Source organism: Schistocerca americana, chromosome 2 (assembly GCF_021461395.2).
Source record: "Schistocerca americana isolate TAMUIC-IGC-003095 chromosome 2, iqSchAmer2.1, whole genome shotgun sequence".
Lineage (NCBI taxonomy): Eukaryota > Metazoa > Arthropoda > Insecta > Orthoptera > Acrididae > Schistocerca > Schistocerca americana.
In genome coordinates, this window is record NC_060120.1 from 139,351,310 (window position 1) to 139,375,682 (window position 24,373).

General features: G+C 45.7%; 1 protein-coding gene across 1 annotated transcript in view; it reads left to right on the forward strand.

Moving 5' to 3' along the window:
* LOC124593835 (monocarboxylate transporter 12-like) overlaps positions 1-24,373 on the forward strand; it is a 169,371-nt gene that overhangs the window by 135,431 nt on the left and 9,567 nt on the right. Inside the window, exon 6 of the mRNA XM_047132183.1 lies at positions 10,556-10,730. Coding sequence (XP_046988139.1) covers positions 10,556-10,730 — 175 coding nt within the window. The remainder of the gene's footprint in view (positions 1-10,555; positions 10,731-24,373) is intronic.

Here is a 24,373-nt window from a genome sequence, read left to right on the forward strand (position 1 = left end):
ACACAGCAAAAACTTCCAACACAGCCGTCCCACATCAGAATGAAGTCCAGAAACCGCTGCTGGAGCTTCCAGCGGAAAATCTGACGAGCCAACCGAGCCCACACCCTAACCTGGCAGACGACTCCAAAATTCAGCAACTAGTTGTCTACGGGCCAGAGTATCACAGGACCCCACCGGACCTCCACATCAGACAGGCAGGCAGAACAAGTACGCCGACTCCAATTTATCACCACCGCATGGCCAGCACAGCGGCGATTCGCCTCCGCCCCAGACCACTCTGCTCATATTGCGAGGCACAACAACCATAGCGCTAGTCACCAGCAGGTCAGGCAGAGCGAACTTCACGTTCCGTGCAATACCCTGAAACCGACTACCCTCTCGCTTTCCGCCGGCCACCGCAAACACACGCCAGCGACGTAATAGCAAATCACCACCGGAGCGCCACCCGCACCAGAACAGCGAACTATAACCGATTATAGCGCGCGCTCTAAACAAGATCACAGGATAGCGGCGCGCGCCATATCAATTTTGATTAAATTCGACACTGAAACTTCCTGGTACATTAAAACTGTGTGCCGGCTCGAGACTCGAATCGGTACCTTTGTCTTTCGCGGTCAGTGGCTCTGCCGACCTTTTTTTCTTTTTGTATTTTTGTTCTTTATTGTTCACTGTATTTGGTCGTAGCGGACGTCACATGACACCCATTGAAGTTCGTTGTTGATCCTTTGTTTCACTCAGTTTTTTAATTCAGAGGCCAGCCAGCTCTCTGACCGAACTTGCTGAACTACCGTGTAGGCAGCCGACTGAGCTACCCAAGCACGACTCACGACTCATCCTCACAGCTCCATTTCTACCAGTACCTCGTTTCCTCCTTTCGAAACTTCACAGAAGCTCTCCAGGCAGGAATTTCATATGAGTGCACACTAGGGCTGCAGTGTGAAAATCTCATTCTGGAAACATTCGACACTGTTAAACTGGAGCACTCGATCTACAGAGTGAACCTTAGTGAAACCGACAAGCTGCAGGAACGGATTCTTGACCAGAAATTGTAAAAAGAAAATGTCGTATGACCATGTGTCCGGAAATGGGCGGTGTGCGTGTAACGACACCAAATCATTCTGGAACACAGTACAGACCTGCATCGCATCGGCGTCGCAAAAGATGTTCAATGTGGTATCCAGGGGATGTAGTGCACGCATACACTCCTCGCATAATGGGAAGCCGTATTATTTCGTACGTAACAGTGCAAAAATCTTCGACAAAATGCTTTTCGTAGAGGGAAACCCGTTGCTGATAGTCTTTGAGCTCGTTGCAGTTGGTAGGGATAGTAGCGGTTGTCGTGCAGGATACACATAATCGTACTTTGACCTACAGCATGTTGGCTGGTCACTTTACCTTGTACTATGGTTCGTCACAATATCCTGCAGAACCCGGTCCCCCAGCTCTTATGTTCGTAGAGTCCACCGCCTTCCTGCGCATTCGTCTGTCTGGTTCAAATGGTTCTAAGCACTATGGGACTTAACATCTGAGGTCATCAGTCCCCTAGAACTTAGAACTACTTAAACCTAACTAACCTAAGGACATCACACACCTCAATGCCCTAGACATTATTCGAACCTGCGACCCTAGCAGTCGCGCGGTTCCGGTCTGATGCGCCTAGAATCGCTCTGCCACCGCGGCCGGCATTCGTCTGTTTGAAAGGAACCATGCTCACACACAATCCCAAAAACGACTTGAAATGTTGGATGACGTTGTCAGTGTCTGTGAGGGTATTTGTTTTAGTATAGCTGTGCTGCATCTCGACAATTTCCGTCTGCTTGGTCGCACATATAAACACCATCTCGGTTTGTTCCCGACATGATTACCGGACCATTCTGCTGCCTGCAGTACGTTGTTTCGATCACACAGCCTCCAGCACACAAAGAAAACACGGCATGTGATCAGAGGACTTTTATTCTTCAGCGCTATGTACTGTTATATTCACATCTGACTGTATTCCAAGGACTTCACTTTTGACAGCTTACTACTTTCAGTGCTTACATCTTTATAACCAGTGTCTTTTACAAACGTAACGCATCGAGTGCTCATCTTGGGCCACTTGGAATCAACCCATCTTGTACAGGGTCTGGCAAAAGACCTCGCATATTTGGAGATGCCGCTGAGTGGGCTGTGGTGCGGATACTGACGTCAAGGGAGTATCAATCGGTAGCGGTATACCTGCGATTTTCGATACGTGCAGTACCAAGACCAGTTGAGCATCGTGCTTCTTTTGTGAACGAACATAGTCTTCGTAATGGTGGTTCTGTGATTACTAGTCAGCTAACATTTCACATTCGGTTCGGACTTGAGCGACATGATTCTGTTCATGACGAAAAATCCATTCGATATGGGGTATCGGATTTTAGAGCATCAGGTTCTGCACAGAAAAGAAAATCTACTTGCCCACATCAGACAGTAACAACGCCGGAAAATGTGGCACGTGTGAGAGCGTCCGTTCAGCAATCATCAAAGCTTCAGCACTTAGGGATGCATCTGCCTTGGGACTGTCTGATAGGAGTGTAAAAAGAATCCCGCACAGATATCTTCACATGCACCACTAGAAATTTTGAGAGAGATGTTTCGTAGCCGTCTCTTCGTGAGGATACATCACCTTGCCACGAGTTATCCGATTTATCCCCTTGTAATGTTTGTCTTTGAGGACACTGTAAGGCTCAAATGTACAAACATCAATGGAAAACGTCCGGGAAAGGCTTCGTCAATGTGTCAACGACTGATAATACAAATTTAAAACCCAGCTAATGTTGTTGACAATTAAATTAATTTTCTCTGTATGTTTGTTTGTATGCTATTACTATTTGAAAAAGGAAGATATTATTGACGGACCCTGTTCTCATACTGTATTTTGCTGGGTTAACATGTGTGATCCTTAGCTTTATAGGAATAGTCACTGAGATTGTAGTACTAGACGTATTGTATTGTATGGAACTGGGGGCCTATGAACGACGGAGAGGCTTTGTCCCCGCTGTAGCCCTCAGTGGTTCACAACCCCACAACAGGCTACAGTAGCCCACTCACCCCACCACCGCGCCACACCGAGCCCAGGGTTATTATGCAGTTCGGCCCACAGTGCTCCCGCCCCCATCCCCACCCCCCTCAGACGAGTTCAAGCCCTGTGTTTGCGTGGTAGAATAATTATGGTGTACGCGTACGTGGAGAAAGTGTTTGCGCAGCAATCGCCGACATAGTGTAACTCAGGTGGAATAAGGGGAACCAGCCCGCATTCGCCGTGGCAGATGGAAAACCGCCTTAAAAACCATCCACAGGCTACCTGGCACACCGGAGCTCGACACTAATCCGCCGGGCGGATTCGTGCCGGGGACCGGCACATCTTCCCGCCCGGAAAGCATTGCTCTAGATCGAACGGCTAACCGGGCGGGCTAGGATTAGACCAAAGACACACTTATTCCTCTTTTCATTAGCAGATGCATGTACCTGGAAAATCTTCATGAGATGTACTCTAAAAGCAATATCATAAGACTTGTAAGCACAGGCAACACAGTACAAATACTTTGAATGTAATTTATTCATTAATTATACATAATAACAAGCCGTTGAAAGTCCTCCAGTAATAGTTTGTACAGACTGTATAATTTTACGATAGCACAAACTGGTTCCAAAATAACTAATTAGCCTTGATTTCGTAAAACTATTATTTACTGACCAGAACTTATTATGTAGCATTATGCGAAACAAAAGTATAGTTCGTCTTTACTGGCTGTTAATGTGACTAATTCCAAATCACCGGTTGAGAAAACAAAACCCCACACGGTATTAGAGAATACAACGAACGGAAATCATGCGCGATGCCTTAAATACGACACACACGAAAGTTTCGAAGAGCAGTACCCAACGATCCGCTCGAAAACATAGTTCTAAGGCCTGTGAGTTACTGAGACTTTTCCAGGTCCCCATCTGAATTGATGTCAAGTGACTAGGTTGGACGCTAGATGACTCTTCGGCATGTTACTATTGTAACAAGACACAGGTTCTGACGATGACTCATAGGAATCGAATCCGATAAACCGTTGCTATCGGATTCCTCCCAATGCGATCAACAGAACTGCGACTAAAGTGTAAGATCAGGGCTTAATCACCTCTCGACGACGAAGTCAGAGGTGGAGCACAAGCTCGGATTGAGGAAGAACTTCGACTGTGTCCTTTCAAGGAAATCATCACGGCATTCGCCTAAAGCGACTAACAGAAATTATTGAAACGCAAAATCTGGTTAGCCGAACTTCAACTTTAGTTGGTCATACCAGTGGAGGCGTACTGAAGTGAATCTCTGTCATGCATTCCATCGTCCGTAAATATAAGACCCGCACCATTGAAATCGACCCTTAGTGAAGATTGGAAGGAACGTAACTGAACCATTTGGAATTTGAAGCATTTCAGTTGTTGCCACGATAGCAGAGTTGAAACACTAGTGCGCACTATAGGCTGGTGTATTGTTTCGGGTACCTGCACACAGCACACAGAAACAACAACAGCTAGTTACTACTCTGGTTGTATATATATTATCAGTAAGAATCACTGAAGATTAAATAAAGGAAATTCACTTCTCTTTATACACAAGATTTATTTCGCGTTACCATCACTGCCTTTCCGTTAATTCATTCAGATTCAATTTATTTTGTAGTCGCCAAACTCAACCATCAGGTTCTGTAGCAGATGACATAACAATCACTGATGAGCCAGGTGTTGGACAAGTAGCAAATACGAATGCAGCAGACGGAAAAGTAGTCACCCCATAGAGACGTCTCTTTAACATCGAGTAAAACAGTATATATCCCTGGAAATTGCCTCTATTCGGCGAATTGAAGTTTATTCAGGTGTGGCACATCAAGTGAAGCCTCACACTGAGGATTAAATCCTGTATAACGGCCAAATTGCGGAGATGTGGGTTGTTACGTTTCATCCTCTGCTTCAAATAACCGCAGACCGTCTCCACAGGATCGTGTGCTGTAGCGGGGCTTTCGAGGTGTGACAGGTTGCGTGAGTGGTCGTCGAACCAGGAACGTATACTTACATGGCTATGAGGACGGCGGTTATACTCTTGGAAGACTGTAGAGTCCACAACATACTCATCATGAAGACGTATGGGAAAGGGTAACTCTTGTATGAATGCAGAGTCTCGCGGCGATAACATTGAATAAAATGTTCTCGGGTTTCCAACCGCGTCAATTGCTTAAAACTATCGAGCTTTCGGCCAGAGCACTCCTTGGGCATTGTCAAGTGGTATGACTGCCAGTGGGCTGTTGGTGCGCCCTTATATACGGTAGCTGCCGGCTGTGACGTCACTGGTGCCCATGACATTGCCATATACGGGCATGTTTTGAGTCGGCGTTCGATGTGCCCTTTTCAACCGCGCGATCGCTGGATCCCACGCAGCGCTGAGCTGCAAGCCACCGTCTATGTTCAGGGTGTTTGCGGTAATTTTTATTTCAATAGCTTCCTTTATTATTTTTTGAGGATATTGCCATAGATACTGCGCCATTGAGGCCGAAGTGCTTCTTTCGGTACGTTGACGACACGTTCGTCATTTGGCCACACGGACGCGAGATACTAGACAAGTTTTTGGAACACCTCAATGGCATCAACAGTAAAATCCAGTTCACCACGGAGCTGGAAAAAGATAATGCATTGCACATCCTCGACGTCCTTGTCCACCGTAAAGAAATTGGGTGCCTTGGCCACAGGGCCTACAGAAAACCCACCCACACAGACCCGTACCTACACGCCACCAGCCATCATCATCCAGCACAGAAGCGTACAGTATTACAAACATTGGTGCATCGTGCAAGAGTAATATCAGACGACGATAACCTGCCCCATGAACTGAGCCACCTACACAAGGTTTTCATGAATAGCGGCTACAGCGCCCATCAAGTGAAAGAAGTGATTTCTGGGAGATATCAGAATAAGACCACCGACGAAAAGGAGGAAAAGAAACTTGCTTTGCTGCCATTCTGTGACTCTGTGTCGGGCAAGATAAGCCGCTTGTTGAAAAGACACAAGATAAAATCAATCTTCAGGCCTCCAACGAAAATTCGTCAATTACTGAGACCAGTTAAAGACGCAGTATGTCTCAGAACACCTGGAGTCTACGAAATACCTTGTGAGTGTTGCCAGAAGTACATCGGACGAACAGTGCGCACTGTGGAACAACGCAGGAAAGAACATGAGAGGTATTATCGCCTACGCTATCCAGAGAAATCTGCATTAGCTGAGCATGCGTTAGAAAACGGTCACCACATAAAATTTGACGATACCTCTGTCGTGGCTCGCACTAACGGCTTCTGGGACAGATTAATAAAGGAAGCTATTGAAGTAAAAATTACCGCAAACACCCTGAATAGAGACGCTGGCTTGCAGCTCAGCGTTGCGTGAGATACAGCGATCGCGCGGTTGAAGAGGGCACATCGAACGCCGACTCAAAATATAGCCATATATGGTAATTTCACGGGCACCAGTGACGTCACAGCCGGCAGCTAGCGAATATCAGGGCGCACCAACAGCCCACTGGCAGTCATAACACTTGACAATGGCCGAGGAGTGCTTGGCCGAAAGCTAGTGTAGTTTTAAGCAATTGACGCGGGTGGAAACCCGAGAACATTTTATTCAGGGTAACTCTTAGTCACCGAGAATGCTGAAACTAACATTCCGGTGCATGTTCACAGTAACCTGCAATGTACACCGCCCACACTCGATACACTGCCTTCAGTTGTTTTCCAACAACATATACCTGAGACCTCCACAAAGAATGAGGAGGATAACAGTTTCTTGTGAACCAGGAGATATATAAAAACCGGACTCCAATCATCTGTGGATACAAATGTGATGTTTAACAGTTGTAATGCTTAACATCACTTCTTTAAGTAACTAATGCTCACACAATCTGATATGATGCTCCGTCCAGCTGCACAGCCATAGGCTCACTTTTTTGCCATACTCGCCTATAAGACTCGAAAGTGAGTAAACAGAACTATACAACCACATACAAAAACGCAGTTCCGTTTGTTACGGTAGTTCTGTATAATACAAATAACTTCGTTGATCAGGGAGGATCACTAACTCTCATCTTCAGAAATATTAAACGCTTAAATCACCATCCATTCCAGACCTAATTTTATTTGCCATATACACGTACAACCGGAGGAGGAGGAGATTAGTGTTTAACGTCCCGTCGACAACGAGGTCATTAGAGACGGAGCACAAGCTCCGATTAGGGGAGGAGTGAGAAGGAAAGCGGCTGTGCCCTTTGAAATCGCGGGAAACCTAAACCAGGTTGGCTGGACGTGGGTTTGAACAGTCGTCCTCCTGAATGGGAGTCCAGTGGGGTAACCATTGCGCCATTACGCTCTGTCGGGAACAACCACTGCTTGCCGGCTGCTCTGTTTCGCTAGTTACAAGCATCATGACGATAACGCTTTAATATTTAGGCTTTGCAGCCAGTGAACCGCACGAGCAAAATGCAGGCACGTTTATTGGCGATTTTCTGTGTGATGGCACAATCTCCACTAATGGCACACTATAATCGCCGTATCATAATGCGGTTAATTAGAAATTGCAAGCCTTTCAGGCTATCAGTGATAGTCCTTTATGAAATAATTAATTTTGACTTTAATTTGGTTACTGATTTTGTATGTGCCGCGAACACGTACGAGATGCCAAATAGACAGTAATGATGCTCCGGTGCCCAAAATTGCAATTAGTTCAGTAAGTACTAATTTTCACTAGTATGGAATTTACCGTTGTAGAGAAACTCTTTGTGCTAAGTCTGAATGACCCTTCGCGTATGAATACACCAGAGAAATTCTGGAAAAGTGGTTCTGGCTGTTAGAAGAAGTGAGTTTCTTGCAACCAAACTAAGCAGCGTGCCCAATGCTATCTTCATACCCACTTTTTAGTTGGCTATGAAAATTCTCCACTCTCGAGTTTAGATGTGGAAAACGAATAAGCAGAATTGTACAACCAAATATGGGAATGAGTTTTCGTTTGCTCTCGTTTGCCATCTACGCTACCTGTCGTTATATGAGCTTTTAAACAGTCGCCACAGCAAGAGCTCTGCCTCACTGGTCCTTCTCTTGAAGTGGTTTCGGTGGCTGGTATAGTAAGTGCCCAAACAAATGGTCCTACCATTTAGATACCATGTTGGTACCGTTTAACTAAGCGGTAATTCACCAAACGGTCGATAATAGAGTGCCGTTTGTCGGAGAAGCAATCACCAGTCTTATTGGTGGCTAGCTGCGAAAAATCAGTTCAACCGCAATGATGATGACAAATCGTAATTACGATCACCTTCAGACCGCTGACGCCTACATGCGCTCCTCCCCCTCCCCTCCCCGCACTAAGATAATTAAGATAATCTGCAATCTGCCATTTTATGCGGCCACATCCCTTCAGTGGACAGTGTCTCTGGCTCACCCTCAGTTGCAATTCTTATTTCTTAAATTTGTATGTCTCCTCCGATTATTAATGTTGTTTTACTTGATTGACCGAACGTAGTCTCCCTGAGAAGTAATATACGAGAATTTTTGTCACCAATTTCCGTGCCTATTTAAAACGTCCAAGCATTTGAGTTTCATTATTAATGTATTTTCGTTGATTCATCAGACTAAACCTACTGAACTGAGTCTGTAGTCGACTCTTATTCGAGTATATTTGTCTTATCCTGCCCCATCCTTAATCTGTCATCGCCCCTAGTGTACTGCAGTCAAGGTCGAATCAAGACTACAGTAGAAGATGAATTCGATGCGTTAGACGCGGTCAGGGCAGGGACTGGGATAGTGGGTGCTCGTTTCGAGGCCACACAGCTGGGAATGCAGACACACCTCTTCATATCTTCTTTCGCCAATAGCACTCCTCTGTCATGTGTTGCTCCCTTCCACAACTTTCAGAAGTTTATTTCCAACAGGTACTAGAAAATACGTCCCTTGATGGGAAACTTATTAGTCCTTGTGCCCTGATGGGGAACTCACTAGTACTTGAGGTATCATCCTAGCCCTCGATAACACTTAGTCTGACAAGTCTATCTTCTGTAGGCTAGATAAGGCCTCTTGGCATCAGTTCTGGTGTCCACAGTAGTGAAGAAGACGCGCCTACGGGCGTGGCCAGGAGTACCATGTTAGGTTTTCACACAGTCTGCGATACCAGAATTATCGTCTGCTATGAATTTTATCCATAGTGGATGCTGTTGAACTCCGTGATTGTTCCTTTCCAGGGTGTAGAAAAATTTCCGCCACCAGTCACAATAAAAGGTTATTTATTTGTCACACGACCGGTTTCGGGCTTGCGCCCATTCTCAAGTGTTATACATTCATGTACATGTTTATATTGCTGGAGATCACTGTATAAATAAAAAAAAATATTTGCTTGTGACTAAACAGGTGCAAGTGGGACATCGCCACTTGTATCTGTTTAGTCACCAGCAAATAAATTTTTTTTTTATTTATACAGTGATCTCCAGCGATATAAACATGTACCTGAATGTATAAACACCTGAGGATGGGCGCAAGCCCGAAACCAGTCGTGTGACAAATAAATAACCTGTTATTGTGACTGGTAGCGGAAATTTTTCTACATCCTATCGTCTACTAACTGTAGTGCCAAACTATACACAATCTATACACAAATGTATATACAATTTCGCTTCCATGGCTGTGTGGATTCTCTTACAGTCAAGTGTCGATCTAATTGCTCTAGAATGGATAAAACCATTCACTCGTGAATCTTCCCTATTCTTTTCAAGCATTCACTTAAATGTTTGCAATGTTGTTTTGACACGTGTTTTTGTGCTCTTCAGTCCGATGACCTGTCTGATGCTATACTGTGCCAATCTCTACATCACCCTATAACTAGTGCAACTTACCCCCACTGGAACTTCCTTTCTATACTCAGATCTTGTCTCCTACAGTATTTACCCCATACTTCCTTCCATTACTAACTTAAGATTTCCTGACGTCACGTGCTCCTTTCTTTTAGTAAAGTTGTATTACAAGTGTTTGTCTCCCCTGCTCCCTTAAGTCTGTTTTTATTAGTTATTCGCTCCACTCATCTATCATCAATATTCTTTTATAAACCCCATTTCAAAAGATCTCAACTTTTTATCGCCCAAGCTTCACTTACATACAACGGTACACTTCATACAAATACCTTCACAAAGATGTCCTAACACTTTAATTTGTATTCAGCATTAACTTATTTCTCATTCTTGGGAACACTTTTCTTGCTATTTTCAGTCTACATTTTATATCCTCTGCACCGTACGCATTGTCAATTACTTTGCTGTCAAATATCAAAACTAATTTGTTACTTTCAGTTGCCTCAATTCATAATCTAATTCCCTTAGCATCACCTGATTCAATTCGACTATTTCCTATTACCCGTTTTTCTTTACATTTGTCGATGGTCATCTTACATCATTTTCTCAAGACATTATGCACTTGGCTCAACTACTCTTGCAAGTTTCACTTTCAATGGATGTGTATGTTTTCAGGCACTACAAGGGTACCAAGAAGGCCTCGACGACAGCGCACTGGTGCTTCTGCAGACGTTCCTGGGCTTCGCCACGGCTCTGGGCTGCGTGGGCTTCGGCCTGATGGTGGTGCGCGCCAGCGACCAGTGCCTCGTCTCCAGGCAGTACCTCTGCCAGGCCGCCATGGCGGGCATCGGTAAGCCAACATCAGTACTGCTTCAGGTAACACTTCTATGGGTTAGGAAGACAGACGTGAAAAGGGTAAAAGATTGACAGGCATGTATCACTTTCTTTTTAAGTCGTAAGTCTTCTCACTGGGATGAAGAGGCCCGCCACGAATTCCTCTCCTGTGCCTAAGTCTTCGTCTCACAGTAGCACATGCGGTATTTGTTGGATATTTTCCTATCTCTGTCTTTTAAAGGGTAACTCTGATGGGACAATCTACACTACTGGCCATTAAAATTGCTACACCAAGAAGAAATGCAGATGACAAACGGGTATTCATTTGACAAATATATAATAGTAGAACTGACACGTGATTACATTTGGGTGCATAGATCCTGAGAAATCAGTACCCAGAACAACCACCTCTGGCCTTAATAATAGCCTTGATACGCCTCGGCATTACGTCAAACAGAGCTTGGATGGCGTGTACAGGTACAGCTGCCCATGCAGCTTCAACACGATACCACAGTTCATCAAGAGTAGTGACTGGTGTATCGTGACGAGCCAGTTGCTCGGCAACTATTGACCAGACGTTTTCAGTTGGTGAGATATCTGGAGAATGTGCTGGCCAGGGCAGTAGTCGAACATTTTCTGTATCCAGAAAGGCCCGTACAGGACCTGCAACATGCGGTCGTGCATTATCCTGCTGAAATGTAGCGTTTAGAAGAATGAAGGGTACCACCACGGGTCGTAACACATCTGAAATGTAACGTCCACTGTTCAAAGTGCCGTCAATGCGAACAAGAGGTGACCGAGACGTGTAACCAATGGCACCCCATACCATCACGCTGGGTGATACGCGAGTATGGCGATAACGAATGCACGCTTCCAATGTGCGTTCACCGCGATGTCGCCAAACATGGATGCGACCATCATGATGCTGTACACATAACCTGGATTCATCAGAAAAAATGACGTTTTGCCATTCGTGCACCCAGGTTCGTCGTTGAGTACACCATCGCAGGCGCTCCTGTCTGTGACCCAGCGTCAAGGGTAACCGCAGCCATCGTCTCCGAGCTGATAGTCCGTGCTGCTGCTAACGTCGTCGAACTGTTCGTGCAGATGGTTGTTGTCCTGCAAACATCCGCATCTGTTGACTCAGGGATCGAGACGTGGCTGCACGATCCATTACAGCCATGCGGATAAGATGCCTGTCATCCCGGCTGCTAGTGACACGAGGCCATTGGTATCCAGCACGTCGTTCCGTACTACCCTCCTGAACCCACCGATTCCATGTTCTGCTGTCATTGGATCTCGACCAACGCGAGCAGCAATGTCGCGATACGATGAACCTCAACCGCGATAGGCTACAATCCGACCTTTGTCAGTGTCGGAAACATGATGGTACGCATTTCTCCTCCTTACACGGAGCATCTCAACAACGTTTCACCAGGCAACGCCAGTCAACTGCTGTTTGTGTATAAGAAATCGCTTCGATACTTTCCTCATGTCAGCACGTTGTAGGTGTCTCCAACGGCGCCAACCTTGTGTGAATGCTCTGAAAAGCTAATCATTTGAATATCACAGCATCTTCTTCCTGTCGATTAAATTTCACGTCTGTAGCACGTCATCTTCGTGGTGTAGCAATTTTAATGGCCAGTAGTGTAAATGATAGAGAATATAGGCAAATTTTAGTGTACTAACAAAAACAGACATAAATTATGCTAAACAGGTTAATGACTGAATACCGTAAACAAATAACAGGTGATTTAAGACTACGCTGAACAACGATCCTGGGTGGCAGATACAGTTTAGTGAAGTGAGTCAAGTAATCTGGCCCTAAAAATGCGGACAATGCAATCTGAATTGATCTGACGCTGAGCAGACTATGGTTGACCAAATCTACTGAAGTTTCTCTACACAGGTGCAGCTGAGAGGAAGTGGAGAATTAGATCAGCATGCTCTGACAATGCCGGAGCAGCAGCACGTTACCCCGTTTGTTTCGTGTGGCGATGTAACTTGCAGCTGGCGAGATGTATGCGGCGGAGATGAGACGTGGAGGCAGCCACGAAAGAAATGCGAAATCTCATGATCTAGCGATCAGGCAGACAGATCACAATGTACACTCTTCCAGAGCCATGAAATCATGGCAGATTTCAGTGTGTGACATACCCGTTTGCTGGTCGTACCAAGGATCAATGAGTCTCACGAATACGACAGAGCCCACAAGGATACCAAACATCAAGACTGGTAAACCAAAAACGAATAAGTGTGCCCTCGCCAAACGAGTAGTCGGAGACGTTTAAAGTCACACTGTCGGTACAGTAAGAACTTCACCACACGCTGCTCAGTCGAAACTACTCGCAAGTGAAGTAATTCTCAGGACAGGTCCCAAGTACCAATCACACATGCCAGAGCTTCGACCAGAAGTGCTTCACACCATTCCAGAAAAATAAGTTTTCCCGCAAAGTGCACGAACGGCATCACCTTCACCCTGTCTTGAGCCAATCACAAGGCTTTAGAGGCGCTAAATCTCCTCTCCCACATGGCATCATAAACTCATGTCCAACCAGGACGAGAGTTATGAAACCGGCGTCTCTGAAAGAAAGGAAACCACCAGTTACTACCTTTTTTTTAATTTTCACAGAGGGGGAAGGGATGATTTTTTTTCTGAAGTCATGTCTCTTCCCACAGCAACAAGCGAACAGATACAGTCTCAAAGATCTTTGTCTAAATCGGCTCTGCCTTGGAACTCATTAGTCCTAGCTATGAGCTGTAATAAAAATTCTGTCTCCAAAATTTTTCAGACACCAGACTTTTCTTATACAACCGAGGCAGCTGAAGCAAGTGGTTCACTGGCCTATTTGCACTATCGGCAAACACGAAAACTTGTGAATTTTTATTACACTTGACTCTGCACACAATGCCCAGTTTAGGACTACACTGTGTAGACTCGTTCACTGTGTAGACCGTTGCCCCAGCTCAGGCTTCCACTGGAGCTATGGCAGGTAGCGTGGCATTGTTCTGCTGGAGTCCTGTCTTGATGACGGGCTGCTCTATCTGTTGTGGGCCTGTCCGGCAAGATTTACTAAGGGATTGGCTTGCCGCCAATTGCTTTCAACTCCCAACAAGCCATTTCTACGAGCTAAGGGTCATAAAAATACCTCATGCTTTTAGCACCCCACCAGGCTCCATCAGCATCTGTTCAGGCTGTTAACTTTCTAGAGTCTCGCTCAAGGTGTGTCAGTTTGTAATAAAATCTTTAATAATTTTCCATATTCAAAAAATACTCTAGTACTATGGAAGTTATTCTCTGATGTTTTAACGCATGTCCTAGCATCCTGCCCATTCATATTGTCAGTGTGTTCATATGCTCCTTTTTTCATCGGTTATGAGAAGAATCTGCTCATTCCTTACCTTAATGGTTCAACTAACTTCAAAATTCTTCTGTAGATACCCATAAATTGTAGAATATGACTTTCAAGTTTTTTTTATTTACTCTATATCTTTAATGCATAGTAGCTCATTGGCACTGGATCTGTAGGTAGGGACTTTTCCAGTCGTGATGAGAAAAACATCTTAAAATGTATGTTACAATCACAAGAATTTCCCCTGTGAGTAGAGCTGGGGCGATGGCGTGCAGTTCGATATCATTGGGTTGGGCTGGGTCGTTTGGAGGAGGAGAGCAAACAACGAGGTCATCAGTCTCGTCGGATTAGGGAAGGACAGGGAAGGGAGTGGGCTGTGCCCTTTCAAAGGAACCACCCCAGCATTTTCCTGGAGTGATTTAGGGATATCATGGAAAACCTAGTTGGCCGTTGTGGCCGAGCGGTTCTAGGCGCTTCAGTCTGGAGCCGCGCGACCGCTATGGTCACAGGTTCGAATTCTGCCTCGGGCATGGATGTGTGTGCTGTTCTTAAGTTAGTTAGGTTTAAGTAGTTCTAAGTTCTAGGGGACTGATGACCTCAGATGTTAAGTCCCATAGTGCTCAGAACCATGGAAAACCTAAATAAGGATGGCTCGACGCGGGATTGAACCATCACCCTCCCAAATGTGGCTCCAGTGTGTAGCCACTGCGCCACCTCGCTCGGTGATCGATATCATTCTAAGGTGTGCGATTGTCCCAGGATAAACGTGACTCTATAGTAGATCAAAAAGAAATGTCACAGACCGCTGATGGTGCCGGTCCATCTGCCAAATGGGTATGTTACTCTTGGCATCTATAACAGTATTACTGGAGAGGAAATTGTGTTAGTACTGCGTCTCTCCCTCTACTCTGCTCATAAAAAAAAATAAAAAATAAATAAAAAAAAACCATGACACTGCAACTGTACTGCCCCCCATACTAAATATATATACGTAATACTTCGTACCTATAAATCACAAACCAAAGTTACTGTTGTGTCGGTAGCTGGGCCGACACCGTGAAGTTGAGATGGCTGAAAAGGCAAGCTAGACTAACGCAGACGGGCGTGAAGTACTGGAACAGGATACGTAATTAATGTTAGGAAGAAAAGTACGGAGCAGGTTTAATACTTAACTTTACTCAATCATTGTGGTACATCGATCTTGACGATACACAGGAGACTTTAAGTACAATCACTGTATGGCTAATGGCGCCTTGCTAGTTCGTAGCCATTAACTTAGCTGATGGCTATTCTGTCTCTCGGCTAATGAGAGAGAAAGGCTTCGTACATCTGGTCGGTAGCTAGGTTCTCGTACAACTGGGGCGAGTGCTCTCTCGTATCACGAGACCTGCCTTGGTGGTGGCGCTAGGTCTGCGATTACACAGTGGCGACACGCGGGTCCGACATGTACTAAATGGACCGCGGCCGATTTAAGCTACCACCTAGCAAGTGTGGTGTCTGGCGGTGACACCACATTCCTCCCCCGCAAATCGGCGAACGGTCGTGTGATAAGGCTTCCGCCCGCCGTGGGGAGGACCACATGTTGACGTATGCGATGAGGTGGGGAGCCTAACAACAGGCGAGGCTGTGCCACCCGCACCCGGCCATTCGGTCCGAGGGGAGCTAGGAAACGCCTGAAAAACTAGTCCAGGGTGCACGTCAACATGCGGTGTATGCGCCCGTAAAGAGACAGGAGGGACCGAAGGATCAACCTCCATTGCGTCGGGGTAGCCGACGCGCGATGACGTCATGTGGTCCGGAGCGGGCGGGAGTTCCATGGCGGAGGACAGCTGGTCACGGGAAGCGATCGGCGGCGCGTGACCCTGGGAGGCGCTTGGCGGCTGCAACGAAGCGTCGAATGCGGGCGGCGCCGGCGGGAGAACAAGCGGCGGCGGCGGCGGCTGCTGCTGCTGCGGCGGCGGCGGCGCGTCGCCATGGGGCAAAATGGAAGGCATCGTCGGTAACACCTGGGGATGAGGCGAGCCAGTAGATGGGTCCCCAGGGCGCTGACCGGACGGCACCGTCGCTGAAAGCAGACGGGGAGCGGCAGAACCCGAGCGACGACAGAGGCGCAGCTGATTGAGATGCCGACGCACCTCACCAGAGGCCCCCAAAACCAAATACATCGCGCGGCCGAGGCAGCGAAGAATGCGCCCTGCGAGCCAACGCCGTGAACCTCGATAGTTGCGATAAAATACAACGTCGCCTGGAGCAAAAGCAGGAGTCTGCCGCTGCACAGGAACCTGATGCGGCAGATGCAGCAAAGACATCAAGGTGCGATGAGGACGACCGTGGAGCAACTCAGCCGGCGAGCGACCATCTCGGCGCTGAGAGCGATACGAAGACAAAAAGAGCAACAATGCGTCCTCCCGAGAATGCGGACCAATCGTTCAGCGGCACCGTTGGACTGAGGCGAAAACGGCGCGGATGTCAGATGTTGAATACCATTGGCCTGGCAGAATGACTGAAATTCTGCCGACATGAATTGTGGGCCATTGTCGGAAACAATAGTCTGCGGAAGACCTTCAATGCAAAAGATAGCAGACAACGCTTGGATTGTGGCGGAGAACGTCGTGGAAGACATCCGGACAACAAAAGGAAAATTACTGAAGGCGTCGACCAGAACCAACCATCGAGCATTCCAGAATGGACCAGCAAAATCAATGTGCAAGCGTTGCCAAGGGGAAGTGGCTTTTGGCCACGCAAAGACTTTCCGCGGCGGTGCGGACTGTTGTTCGGCACACGCCGGGCACGAAGAACACATATTCGTAATCGCAGCATCGATTCCGAACCAAGTACAGTGCTGACGAGCAAGTTGTTTCGTTCGCACTATACCCCAATGTCCTAGGTGAAGAAGCCGTAAAACAGAGGACTGTAACGAACGTGGGACCACGACTCTGGACTGATCATTATCAGAACGCAACAACAAAACACCACGTCGAACAAAAAGTCTCTCCTTGTGAGCAAAAAATCGGCGAACCAACGGATCCTCGATCCGAGACTTTGACAAAGGCCATTGCGTAGCAACAAAACCTAAAACAGTAGCAAGGACAGGGTCAGCAGCTGTGGCTGTAGCGACACGACGAAAATCAATCGGAAACGATTCGACCACTTCATCGGTTTCCGAATCAATGAACATGCAAGCAAGTTCGGAAGAATCGAATGCTTTATCCTCAGCAACAGGCAAACGGGACAACGCATCGGCGTTTCCGTGCTTAGCAGTGGACCGATACAAGATATCGTAGCGGTACTGCGAGAGGAAAATAGACCAGCGAATGAATTTCTGCGCTGTACGTGGAGGTACAGGCTTGGTCGGATGAAAAAGCGATGTCAAAGGTTTGTGGTCTGTGATGATGGTAAAGTGACGACCATACAAGAAATCATGGAACTTAGTAACACCAATCACGAGAGCCAAAGCTTCTTTCTCTATCTGTGAATAATTTCATTGCGCAGACGAGAGCAATTTGGACGCAAAGGCAATAGGGCGATCATGGGAGCCAACTTTGTGCGCAAGCACAGCACCGATCCCGAAATCCGATGCATCTACCATCAAGAAAAGGGGTTTCTGGGGATCGAATGGCGTAAGGCAAGTATTAGAAAGCAACGCCGATTTCAACTGGCGAAAGGCGCGTTCACATTCCGTCGTCCAGACGAACGGAACACCTTTACGGCGTAAGCGATGAAGCGGAGCTGAAATGGAAGAGGCATTGCGCACATTCACTCACACCTTGTGATTCTACATTGTTCAATGTTCTTGCGACCTCCTGACGCAATGCGTGGGGAACATTGCGCGCTCTGAAAAATTTCGGTTGCGCGTTTCCTTCCAGTTCCAAATGTGCTTCATAGTTTTTAGCGCAACCTAAGCCCGGTGCAAAAATGTCTGCAAATTCGTCACATACACTAGAAACACTGTCTGAAGGCACAGTCTGATTCACTGAGAGGACCTGATTTACAATAGACATGTTAAACAACTGAAACAAATCTAGACCAAACAAGTTCACTGCAGAAGAAGAACGAAGAACGTAAAATGACACAAGTTTTGTTTGTCCCTTGTATGTTGCAAGAAGGCCGCACTGTCCTAACACAGGAATTTTCTGTCCGGAATATGTAGTTAGCTTAACATTTGCGGAACGCAACGGAGGTATGCCCAGTTGTTTGTACGTGTCATGATTGAGCAATGAAACTGCAGCTCCGGTATCGAGCTGGAATGGTATCACTTTGCCTTCAAAGTCTAAGTCCACAAAAAGTTTATTGTTCTGCTGACGACAAGAGCGACTGTTTTGTGCAATTTGAATAGACACTGGTACAGAATCACTTGCTAATTGACGTGATTTCCGGCGACGTCGACGCACAGTTTTTGTGGGACGAACACAGTTACTGTTAGAGAAAGTGTCACTGGACGAAGCGGAATTAACGACATGAATGTCCATAGGCGAAGGTCCACGAGCCTGAGTGTCCTTGGTTCGATTCCGGCGCGAAGCAAAGGGCCTGGAATGATTGTGATTGTCTGATCTGAGCTTTGTCTGGCAAACACTTTGAACATGTCCTTTCTTATTGCAGAAAAAGCAAATAGCTCGGCGTGACGGGCAATGTTCACGCGAATGTCTAGTAGCACACCGCGGGCACGATTTCACTACATTTGTGGGCTGGCGCGGCACACGTGGCTTAGCGCGCGGCGGCAGCTGTGCGGACGTGCGCGAGGCCCGGTTACCGGGCCGCGCAGCGCGTCCAGCGGGCCGGTTAATGTTACACACGGCTGGCGAAGTTTCAAAAGATTCCTGAGCACAGTCAAGTGTGTCCTGTCTATCCAATATGTCCATCACTTGTTGAAGGGAGGGATTAACTAGTTTCAAAATTTGCTCCCGTATGCGAACATCAGAAACGTTCTGTGCAATTGCATCACGCACCATTGTATCTGAATAAGAAAGACCACAGTCACATTCAAAGGCACAGTCCCTAGTAAGTCCTTGCAATGTTGCTACGCACTCCCTATTAGTTTGACCGGCCGTACGTTTTGTACGAAAGAACGTATACCGTTTTGCAACCACATTAACTGTTTCTTTGAAATAGGCATCTAATGTAGACAAAATTTCCTCGTAGGACAGAGTTGCTACATCGCGTCGGGGAAACAATTTCACTATCACACGGTATGTGGACACACCGACACAAGAAAGCAAAAACGGCTGCCGCTCATTACCTTGAATTCTGTAGGCAGCGAGGTGGAACGCAAACTGGCGGGACCACTCGTGCCAGGTTTCTTGGTTCGGGTCGTAGTGCCTAAAAGGCGGTGCAACGGCAGGTTGTGGCTGCGGTAGCGGTGAAGCGGCGGCGGCCGCATCGGTGTGCAGCGCACGTTGACCCTGGACGAGCTGTCCAAGGGCATCCAATAACGCCTGCGTCTGCTGATTCTGCAAGCGATAAAATTCGGACAGTACATCTGGAGAATGTGGCGAAGCCATGACACAATTAAATGTAAGCAATCAGAAAGAACTCTTTTCCCTCGTCGCCAATGTTGTGTCGGTAGCTGGGCCGACACCGTGAAGTTGAGATGGCTGAAAAGGCAAGCTAGACTAACGCAGACGGGCGTGAAGTACTGGAACAGGATACGTAATTAATGTTAGGAAGAAAAGTACGAAGCAGGTTTAATACTTAACTTTACTCAATCATTGTGGTACATCGATCTTGACGATACACAGGAGACTTTAAGTACAATCACTGTATGGCTAATGGCGCCTTGCTAGTTCGTAGCCATTAACTTAGCTGATGGCTATTCTGTCTCTCGGCTAATGAGAGAGAAAGGCTTCGTACATCTGGTCGGTAGCTAGGTTCTCGTACAACTGGGGCGAGTGCTCTCTCGTATCACGAGACCTGCCTTGGTGGTGGCGCTAGGTCTGCGATTACACAGTGGCGACACGCGGGTCCGACATGTACTAAATGGACCGCGGCCGATTTAAGCTACCACCTAGCAAGTGTGGTGTCTGGCGGTGACACCACAGTTACTAAATGTAATCCAACAGTTTTAGTGCACGACTATATTACCCTGGAGATTTGTCAGTGACTGGAAGACTATAATGTGAAGTAAACAACGTACTGAATATCTCTTATTTTAAAAAAATTCCATGACAATAGTCAATTTGTAGGCTTCACAATGTTCATGAAGTAGGAATTAAGATTACTGTGGAACAGCTACACTTATGGTGACGAAAATTATACATCCAATTATCTTACATTTTACCTTGTATTGTATTGTATGGAACTAGGACCTAAAAACGACGGAGAGGCTTTGTCCCCGCCGTAGGCCTCAGTGGTTCACAACCCCACAGCTGGCTACGGAAGTCCGCTCACCCCACCACTGCCCCACACTGAACCCAGACTTATACATTTTACCTTACTTAGTGTGTACTTTGAAGGAACATGAAAAATGAGTAACTGCCAAATCCTTCTATCTCACTATCAAATAATCATGGACGAAACAAAGAATAACAAAATGAGAGAAAAAGTCAGTGATGGAGATCGCGCAAAGTAACCTGTCCCCTGCACAGAAATACATTCTCGATCTAAGCAGTCGGTAGGGTGGAGGGGGGCACCTTAGTTTGCTGCCATCTCCTGAGCTGTGCCTTCGACCGTCAGAAACTGCCGACTTTGTTATTTGTGCGCTAGCCTATTATTCGGTGCATACTCTAGTCAGAGAGCACATATTTGTCGATTATTGCTGGTACCGACACCATCTGTTCGTGCGACTCGCTGGCTGTAGCTGATTTCTCGACTTGTGAGTCGGCTTCAGCTGTTTAACTACACCTCTCTTATAGCGCGCTGGCAGCTGACGCTACCGATGCAACCCCACCACAACCACTGTCCTCTTCTCTACTACGGGATCTCCACAGGTAGATGCAAAACTATTTTATGAGCGGTCTAACATGTAATTTCCACTCAGTTTCTTTTCGTTATCTCAAGCAAAAATATTAGTTTCAAAATACTCTCTCGAAAGGAAAATGGGTTCTCTGAATACACAACAAAGTTAATGTATTTGTACGTACTAATGGCACGCATTATCGTATGTGTCTACAGGTCACTAAATCCTTCTACCTAGTGCCTATAAGACAGAAGACGCACTAAATATTTCTTCCAAGCCACAACTAATCATCTGTATCTTTTAGGATTTTCCACTTGTTTCAATTTTTTCACAGTCTGTTTACACCGTGCGGTGAGTTGATTCAATAGTCTGACACAAAATAAAATTTGACTGAGATCGACCAAATGCATTTCATGGCTAGTAATGTCCGCCCCAGTAGCTGAGTGGTCAGCGTGACGGATTGCCGTCCTCTGGGCCCGGGTTCGATTCCCGGCTGGGTCGGAGATTTTCTCCGCTCAGGGACTGGGTGTTGTGTTGTGTTCATCATCATTTCATCCCCATCCGGCGTGCAGGTCGCCCAATGTGACGCCGAATGTAATAAGACCTGCGATATGGCGGCCGGACCTGCCCCGCGAGGGGCCTCCCGGCCAATGACGCCAAACGCTCATCATCATCATGGCTAGTAATTATTATAATCGGAAATCTGAATTACTGTAGCCATTTTAATATTTGCATATACACACGAAATTCTCTCATTAGTTTGCACCAACGCAGAAGGAAATAATGTCTTCGCTTACAACAACCTAACATGCTACACTTCCAGGGAGGGCAGAATTTAATCAATAAAAGACATTTAGCGGAATCAAAGCTTAAGAAGCCTTTGAGGTCAGAAATAACACAGAAATTTGACTTAATTAATGAAAGCATAATTCTTGATTGTAACGAAATAATATGCAACCAGTTCTATTAAAAGAAATTGAATTTCTTTACCAGTACACGAAATCGGTAAAGAAATTAAATTTCTTTCATGTCAATGGTTGCTTATTATTTCGGTATATACTACTAAAATTGCTGAGAATGGATAAAATACTAAACATAATGTTTGTTATTTATTTTTATCTGTAAGGTGAGGGCATAAGGAAGATACCAAATAGACAGTAATGATGCATATGCATAGAACTGTTTTTCACAATTTTTGCGGATTCCATTTAATTAGGGCGTTAGTAATTTTCGCCATGATAGCGTTATTCATTAAGTATAAGTCTATGGGAACATCGCGGAAGGATACATCAGAGAGACGTCTTCAGCTGCGAGAAGACGCCAGTATCTGGCGAACTAACAAATACAAGCTGCATTCCTGGCTCTGTGAGAATAAACTGTGTTACATTTCGCTAAATGAAGTAGCCGCATACTGGGCAGTCGACTGGTTTGTTTCAGACAACACACAAGCTTGCGGTCGGACTAATTTTGCAGCTTTAATCTTTTACAGGAAACTTGTGTGTTCTGCAGTTACTACTGTTACCCTTCACACTACATGGGCCTAGAGCCCGGGTGCCATGTTATTGTAGTTTACCTGAGGGGCTAAAGTATCGGGAGACCAGGGAGGGCTGACACATTTGTCGACAAGAAGAATCTACAGTCTCGTTGCTTACCAATCGTGACAATCAGATGCATCGAAATTACGATGATAACTAGCAGCTACTACTGAAACGGGCCACATAATCTTTCAAGCTTTACCATCACTAGACAGAATATATTGCTCGCCCTCATGTTTTTCATTTTGTGTTTGTTTGTTCGTATATGATCCATGACTGTGTTTGTGTAATTTTTCCTTATAGGCCTGGCGCTGTCTGCCGGTCGCTTAGCCGATAATTATCCGTAGTAATAGCACCTTTCCCACTCAGTTTAGTACTGTTTGCTTTGTTTAACGTGTAAATCTACTAAGTGTATTTATGGGTCTCAATCCAACAATGCAGCTGTTTGAGTCCTTAGTTGACTCTTATTTACGAACTATCGTGGTAGTTCCTCGTGACCTTGATTTTAATCATGCTTGACAAACATGAGGCTACGGAGACTTAAGCCTGCAGTATAAAAAGAACCTGATGTTTAAGACAACGGTCAGAATAGCGAGCTAGTGTAGTGCTCGTTTTAAGGCACGCCAGTGGACACAGATCCCGTTTCCACGGTGTTAACATGGGAGTAACTGGAAGGCGAAGCCAAAAGTACTAGCTGATATGGATAGGCAAAAATAAATAGACGGTCTCGCTAAGGCTCTCACAGCAGCTCGATCTCCTAGAAGCCTGATTGGCGGTGCAGAAAGCAACTGCCTTCGTACATGAAGGGCCTCCGTTTGTCATGTCGAAGTTCCACATTGTTGGATCAGCACTGATGTGATCATAGAGGAGTTAGTTTTCACTCATATTAATTCAAAGCCTAGCTGTCAGTTTATCTTGGGAACGCTGAGCAGCAGCATACAAGTCAGTGTTACCAATCCATCGAAGAATAAATAATAACAGTGATCCCTGCCCCCACCATTCGCTGTTCGGGTGGAAAACCGACCATTTATATTTCCACCAGCAAACGCAAAGGACCCTCCTCGTGGAGACACCAGAAAGACCAGCAAACTTATTAGACAGCAAAATGAACTTCACTAAATGGGAAACAGCTGTTAAATAATGATTCATTAATGACGTGTTTTACTGCATTAAATAGCATCTACAGGTTGTTCTACAGAGTAAAGAAAGCAATATTGCAATCGATATATTAAAAATTACGGATGGGTTATAAAAGTAACCTAAACAAAACTACTTACAGTAGTATACCTTACATAAGGACACGGAGACACCCACAACGTCCGTTATGACGTAATCCAACCCCATGAAGAGGGGAAGTCATCAACAAACAATAAGCAGCAGAGCATTGAGGCGAATTGTGCAGGCGATGAGGTACTATGGCAGAAAGAACCTTATTTAATGTAACAAATATGATTAAAATGTAATACAAGAAGCACAGATAAGATACATCACTGGAGCGTCTGCCTATGAGAACCATAACCTTGGTTACTAGAAAGATAAAAATAAAAATCCCCAAAGGGATAAAATTATGCAAAATTAAAAATCAAGAAGCAAGACATTAATTAAGCTCTTGGACCTGCATGTGCATCCATGTGTAAATTGAATGTAGATGAAGGACTAACCATATTGAAAACTTTATAAGTTTATGAATTTCTAGGGTGTCAAACAAATAACACATCTTACACTGAAATCCTGAAACAATTCCTGTTAAATCGATGTGCCACATGATATAATTACGTGAAATTGTACGAATTTTATTGATATGCAGATCTAATAAACAATCCAGCAGATCGTGAATATAAACTACTAACACTCACACTAGTAATTTCATGCAAATAAT